The 8,068-nt window shown below is 38.6% G+C and overlaps 1 protein-coding gene across 1 annotated transcript; it reads right to left on the bottom strand.

Moving 5' to 3' along the window:
- Positions 1 to 2,661: 2,661 nt before the first annotated feature.
- Vmn1r135 (vomeronasal 1 receptor 135) lies at positions 2,662 to 3,585 on the bottom strand. Its single transcript, NM_001166747.1, has one exon. The coding sequence runs from the start codon at positions 3,583 to 3,585 to the stop codon at positions 2,662 to 2,664; it is 924 nt and encodes a 307-aa protein (NP_001160219.1).
- Positions 3,586 to 8,068: the final 4,483 nt, after the last annotated feature.

Here is an 8,068-nt window from a genome sequence, read left to right as displayed (position 1 = left end):
TCCTAAGAGGTATTAACCTTCCCAGAAAGGACATTCCACAATAAACTTGTCAAGTATCATATTTCCTGATAACTGTCAACACTTGTGGAGTCCTATGTCCTACTGGCTCCATCCCAGAGTTGCGATCATGTCCCACCATCACCCTCATGACCATGCAGGACTCAGCATCCTGGAAGGCAGGCAGAACTATGGGCCAGGGAGAGGAGTATGGATCAGAGATTGCAGACTGGTGTGTGGAACTTTAGATGGAACAAAGAAAGGCCATGCGTTTATTTGTTTGTTTGTTTGTTTATCTATCTATTTATTTATTTATTTATGCATGTTTTCTTGAAATTTTACCTGCTAATTTCTGCCCTTTGCAAAGTTATCTCATTATAATTCATGCCTCCTTTGAATTTTCTTAACATTTCAGTATTTGTTCTTTATTTTGATTGATGTGATAATTTTCATTTTGTCAAAAACCCAGTTATGTTACATGAATATGTTTTTGTTTTAATCTCTGATATGGGATATGGGGCTGTTTCCAATTGTCCACAACGAATAATTATGAGTGTCTCATGCTTTAGGAGGGGTATGATTTTTTCCAGCTGCAGACAGTTTTAGTTTGGAATTCTTGGGGGTCTTGAGAAGGTATTTGTGTGAGATCCCCAAGATGGCCTGTGGTGGCTCCTGCTTTGCCTGCTGCTGTCAGTCCCCTTTGCTGCTGTACCTGCTCCTGATTTTGCTATTGATGAATTATTGTTTGGCTGTCTTGTTTGACTTCTGGTTAGATATATCATGATGATAGATTTTGGACTTACCAAAACCAACATCAGAGGTCTACACTCCTTTTCCTCTCTAACTATTCTTTACTACTGAGTGTTGGTTGGAAATATTGTGCTGAAAAAACTGTTGGAAGGGTAGTAGATAATACAGTCCAATAACGTACACCAAAATAATGCTTAGAGATAAGGGTATATACAGATTAACAGGCAGAGATCAGTGTTATAGGATACACTGAACTGATTAAAGTGAACTTAGAAAATACACTTTTTTTCTTTTCAGTGTGTGGACATGTTCAAGCACAGATTTGAGGAAGGCAGAGTACAATTGTAGGAGTTTGTTCTCTCCACTAGGTAGGACCTGGGATAATCATTTCTAAGTTGTGAGTGCTTTAGCTGCTGAGCTGTCTTGCTGATTCTTATTATGGCCAGTGTTATTATCAAGGCTTGGTGCTGTGGGATTGTCATTTTTATTGTTGGTAGAGGTCTGAGAACATGTACATGAAGAGTCTCGGTATTAATTTCATAACTCAGTGCAAATCTATCCTCAATATAGAACATACAAACTGTTGGTTCATATTCTATTATTTCAAGCTCTTTCAATATACCTGATATTGATGATTTCCTACTCCCCCAAATTGGAAGTGAAGAGTTAAGTGTGTTGGATAAATTTTTCAGTGTGGGCCTCAAGAGATGGCTCAGCAGGTTGGAAGCCTGGCCATATTTACATTGGATCAGAGCTCGATTCTGAGAAACTATCTTTGTAGGCTTACATCAGTTTGTAACTCCAGCTCTAGGGGTATGACACCTATTCTCCTTAAGAGGAGGGAATCCCCACAAATACTTACATACCCAATACACATGAACAAAAAAATGAATGCTAAAATATTCTTGTTCACAGAAGTAAGTACCACAAGTCAGATTATGAGTTTCATCACACTGACAGCTATAACCACCCCTGGTATTTATCTTGTGGTCTTTCTAGCCTTGGTCATTCTCAGGTAGCTGAAAATATTAGATGCTTGATTTTAATCTTCTGAGAAAATAATTTTGCGATTGAGAAAGCCACTGACAGATGGAGTGACAACTTTGCTTCCTCGTTGTTCTGATATCTCTTTTCTCCTTTCTGATTCGTAGGTGTTTGTGATGATTGGAAAAACAATTTCACCATGGCTCAGAGTGAAGTCTTTACCAAGGTCTTTCAGGAGAAGATCTCCAGTGTGGATCCTGGATTCCTCCCTGGTCCTGTGACTTTAAATCTCTTAAGGCTTCTGAGCAGGAGCTGTCTATGCCTCTTTTCCTATTTACTCTTGATGTGATCAGCAGATTGTACTGCTCTAGAGAGCACAAAGTTATGTTGTTCAGTGCTTGACTCTCACCTCCTTAGGGCCCAAGGTACAAAGCATATATCTCCTAACTAAAGTGGAATAACATGCAATATATTTACTATATACAAAATGTTCATCCTTGAAAATATTTAATTAGAGCAATGCATCCTTGTTTGTTCAGATAGAGAAATATAGAGAGGGATTCTGTTCTTGTCCGAAGTTTGAAGTATCAACTAAGACGGAGCGAGAGTATCAGTTTGATCAGGACCATTTAACACATTAAACTGTTTAGTGAAAATTGGTTGCATCAGTTTCAGTCCAGCCTGCAGCAGAATGCAGTTATATACAGGAAAACAGAGAATGGTGAATAAGTCACTTACCATGTCAGTAAGATTCCAACCAGAAATCATTTCACATCAACAAATGAGTATAGCCTTATTCTTTTAAAATTACAGCAGTGAGCACCACACCTTGTTCATACAAAATGTTGAAAACATATTTATGGAATAAAGTACTTAATGGTATTAGTGAAGGTGTCTTCTGTATTTGGCAGTATTTAGGGGCTCTTATTTTCAACATTTGAAGAGCACAGAACAAGGATCTTTAGGATCTCTGAAGATCAACAGTAAGGGGCAGATATTGGGGAAGACTGCAGCCAGAACCTCACTGACAAGCCTTATGAAGAGACGAGAATGTATAGAAAAAGCATGAAAGATGATACAAATACAATTTAGAAGATAAAAGCTAACAAATGTGACCACCAGCATCAGGATAGTATGGGTTGCTCTGGTCTCAGCTTGGCCTCTGGCGTCCTGATTGGGAGTGAGGATGTGCTGCATTCGCTGGTGATGTCTATGGAGGAGAAGTACCATGGAGACACTGGTCCAGACCATGATGGTCATGAATGTGGCATCATGGGAAAACTTCAAGAAGACCATGCCTACAATGAATCCAGAAGTGGAACAGAACAAGTTGCTTTTAGAGTCAGTGTTATTGTCTGTTATCTGTGGACCAGTGACCTTAATTGGAATGTGGATGTTACTTAAGACACTGTAAAACCAACAACTGTAGCAGGAATAATTCCACAAATTTGGGACACTTGCTCTGAGTATAAGTTTACCTTTACCTCTATTAACAGGAACAAGAGTGACAAACTGATGGATACTCAGGACACAGGTGGAACACAAATTTTTGCTTCTTGCCACCATGTGACTGAAGAATTCTAATTTACATTTGAGTTCAGTTGGAGGAGTTTTGGGAGCAAAAGCACTCATGTTGTTTGGAAATATAGTGAGGAATAGAGTCAAGGCATTGGCCACAGCCATGTGGCTTAAAATCACCTGTCTGGGCCTCTTTTTAGAACCAGTCATGACTGGAGAGAAATTATGGACAAACAGAAAGACATTGGCCACAGTTCCAACCCCAAACTGGCAAAGCAAGAGGATCTGAAGAGCCACTTCCTCAGTGGTTTTCACAGATTTACCATGAGCAGACATGGAGAGGGCTTTACAGGACCCTGGAGTGATGATTAGGTAGGACACTACTCTCCTCGGGTCTCTGTTATATTGTCCACACTTACCAATTGATTTGACACAATTTCTTCACTTGATAAGTGAGACACTATTCTATCACACTACAGGCAAATTGCCTGAAAAACAATGAATGTATAATAACTCAAATAAAATTTTATACTGATTTTATTACTCCTGCCTCAATGTAAATTTTGTATTGCAACTACATCTTTATTGGTTCAGTAGGTCAAGAGCACAATAACACACATTTTACCACACCAAGGTCTTTGCATATGAATACAGACAGTAAAGAGTCTACTATGAGTCTGTGATTCTATCATCAGAATTCAATACAATTAGGAGGGAGGAAAGTCTTCAATTTGGATGTAACTAAATCAATAACAAATAAAAGAATATATAAATGCAACATAAAAATAATTAATTTAATTTCGTATATTATAGTAACATATTAAAAATAGTATGTATGGGAACAATATGATATTGCACTCAATAATAAAGTTGTGTAACTGAATTCAGTTGTAGAAAATTAAGTTGTTGGCTTTTGAGAAAATTTTATACTACTCATCCTCAAAATTAAAAAAAAAAAACACCAAATACTTCTGATAAAGCCACCTGTGTTGTAATGACACAGATGAACATAGGCTTACATATGTGTCCTCCATATGAAAAAAAACCACGTGCTAACAAGTTCCATTTATTCATAATTTTACTGATCATAATTTTTGTTCTAAATGTGAGGTGCCAGAGTCTTACCTGCATCATCTGCAGATTCCCTCCAAAATTATTAACACAATCCCTTTGCAGTAATATAATATAATATAATATAATATAATATAATATAATATAATCCCAATACAATTTGCAAGCTGATGCTTAGTCTGCACTTTACTTGTTTATATGTTTTCTATAAGAGCAGGAGGGCCTCCATCCACCAGGTATAATTCATTATCTCACATGCATATGTTACACTAAATGCTGTTTTCTCCTGAGTACTAATCTAGGACACAGACATTTCTTTGAGATGAAAGCAAAATATTAACCTATTCAAGTTAACATGCAGACTTCAGAAAGAAATAATGTTTCATGTTGGCTTCAGAAGACAATTTTCACCGAAGAAAGGAGAAGAGAATTTTAAGCAGAAGCCCATGGATGGAAGAATCTCACCTTCTGAGCCTCAGTCAGGATGAAGATGCTCATCTGAAGGCCAGCTGCAGAGCACAGCTCCTATAGAAGCATATTTCCTAGTGCCTGAATTGAGGAACTTCTCTGTGTCACTCTTTGCCTGAGAAAGAATGCAATGAAATTCGGAATGGTTTCTTATTCTCCACGCAATGCTGTAAAGATAACCCAACAAAGTCCTAGTTTTCAGGCTCATAAAATAATAGGGCACCAGGGCATGACATCCTTCAGAGAGTTTATTATTGTATCATCTGTGGCATCCGCACATTTGTCTGCATGGTGTCTTTGGGATACCTCCAATGAAGGAAAATCATTTATCCCCAGAGCAAATCTTCATTCCTTTCTGATGCTTGCTGATGATGTCTAGTAGTTTGTTAGATGTTAATGAGTACCTGGGCAGAAGTTAGGGAAGGGTTTTCATGTTTCCTTTGGGAGAATCTAAGTTCTGAATTGATCTCTTGGTCAGATGTGAATTGGGGTGCTCCAGGGTAGAACAAGGGACTCATTATGTGAGTTTCTACAGAGTACTTTCCTCCCTACTATTTCACTTCTGCAAAATTATTCTGACACCAAGTCCTCCCAGAAAACTGGCAATGTGTCATTCAGATTCTGTAATTTCCCAGGAAGTTGGTTCATTACAACTTTTCCCATGTTGGACCCAGGACATTTATAAATGATGAATTTATTAACTGAAACTGGTCTTCCCCACCTGAATCCTGGGGTTATTCCCATATCCACTTGTTTTCAGGTAGATCATGACTTGTTTTCTGATATACTCATGAATTCTTATCACAGATCTAATATACATTGATAGTATCTAGAGAATTTCATTTGTAATTAAGTAATCCTGGACATACTAGCAAAGATATGGATTGAGCAATCATTGAGAAATACATAGCTCCAACACATGTCTGCTCTAGGTATAATAAAAAACTAGGGATTTAGTTTTGATTTTCAGTGATGAAAAGTAAAAATTCTGATTATAAATCTAAGAATTGTATGTTCTAAACATTTATTGATATTCAAACTTGCAACAATACTGTCTCAGGCACAAAGGACTTATACTTAAACGTGTGGGCCGGGGACAGCCGGCCACCTTCTGGACCGGAGGACAGGTGCCCACCCGGCTGGGGAGGCGGCCTAAGCCACAGCAGCAGCGGTCGCCATCTTGGTCCCGGGACTCCAAGGAACTTAGGAATTTAGTCTGCTTAGGTGAGAGTCTGTACCACCTGGGAACTGCCAAAGCAACACACTGTCTGAGAAAGGTCCTGTTTTGGGCCTTCTTCTTCGGCCAGGAGGAGGTCCAAATACAAGATATCTGCGCACCTTCCCTGTAAGAGAGCTTGCCAGCAGAGAGTGCTCTGAGCACTGAAACTCAGAGGAGAGAATCTGTCTCCCAGGTCTGCTGATAGACGGTAACAGAATCACCAGAAGAACAATCTCTAAACAGAGTCAATTATAACTACTAACTCCAGAGATTACCAGATGGCGAAAGGTAAACGGAGGAATCTTACTAACAGGAACCAAGACCACTCACCATCACCAGAACCCAGCACACCCACTTCGCCCAGTCCAGGGAACCCCAACACACCTGAGAACCTAGACCTAGATTTAAAAGCATATCTCATGATGATGGTAGAGGACATCAAGAAGGACTTTAATAAATCACTTAAAGAAATACAGGAGAACACTGCTAAAGAGTTACAAGTCCTTAAAGAAAAACAGGAAAACACAATCAAACAGGTAGAAGTCCTTACAGAAAAAGAGAAAAAAACATACAAACAGGTGATGGAAATGAACAAAACCATACTAGACCTAAAAAGGGAAGTAGACACAATAAAGAAAACTCAAAGCGAGGCAACACTAGAGATAGAAACCCTAGGAAAGAAATCTGGAACCATAGATTTGAGCATCAGCAACAGAATACAAGAGATGGAAGAGAGAATCTCAGGTGCAGAAGATTCCATAGAGAACATCGGCACAACAATCAAAGAAAATGGAAAATGCAAAAAGATCCTAACTCAAAATATCCAGGAAATCCAGGACACAATAAGAAGACCAAACGTACGGATAATAGGAGTGGATGAGAATGAAGATTTTCAACTCAAAGGTCCAGCAAACATCTTCAACAAAATTATTGAAGAAAACTTCCCAAATCTAAAGAATGAGATGCATATGAACATACAAGAAGCCTACAGAACTCCAAATAGACTGGACCAGAAAAGAAATTCCTCCCGACACATAATAATCAGAACATCAAATGCACTAAATAAAGATAGAATACTAAAAGCAGTAAGGGAAAAAGGTCAAGTAACATATAAAGGCAAGCCTATCAGAATTACACCAGATTTTTCACCAGAGACTATGAAAGCCAGAAGAGCCTGGACAGATGTTATACAGACACTAAGAGAACACAAACTGCAGCCCAGGCTACTATACCCAGCCAAACTCTCAATTATCATAGAGGGAGAAACCAAAGTATTCCACGACAAAACCAAATTCACGCATTATCTCTCCACGAATCCAGCCCTTCAAAGGATAATAACAGAAAAAAACCAATACAAGAACGGGAACAACGCCCTAGAAAAAACAAGAAGGTAATCCCTCAACAAACCTAAAAGAAGACAGCCACAAGAACAGAATGCCACCTTTAACAACTAAAATAACAGGAAGCAACAATTACTTTTCCTTAATATCTCTTAACATCAATGGTCTCAACTCGCCAATAAAAAGACATAGACTAACAAACTGGCTACACAAACAAGACCCAACATTTTGCTGCTTACAGGAAACTCATCTCAGAGAAAAAGATAGACACTACCTCAGAATGAAAGGCTGGAAAACAATTTTCCAAGCAAATGGTATGAAGAAACAAGCAGGAGTAGCCATCCTAATATCTGATAAGATTGACTTCCAACCCAAAGTCATCAAAAAAGACAAGGAGGGACACTTCATTCTCATCAAAGGTAAAATCCTCCAAGAGGAACTCTCAATTCTGAATATCTATGCTCCAAATACAAGAGCAGCCACATTCACTAAAGAAACTTTAGTAAAGCTCAAAGCACACATTGCGCCTCACACAATAATAGTGGGAGACTTCAACACACCACTTTCACCAATGGACAGATCATGGAAACAGAAACTAAACAGGGACACACTGAAACTAACAGAAGTGATGAAACAAATGGATCTGACAGATATCTACAGAACATTTTATCCTAAAACAAAAGGATATACCTTCTTCTCAGCACCTCATGGTACCTTCTCC

Source organism: Mus musculus, chromosome 7, assembly GCF_000001635.26.
Source record: "Mus musculus strain C57BL/6J chromosome 7, GRCm38.p6 C57BL/6J".
Lineage (NCBI taxonomy): Eukaryota > Metazoa > Chordata > Mammalia > Rodentia > Muridae > Mus > Mus musculus.
This window is presented reverse-complemented; position numbering and strand designations above follow the sequence as displayed.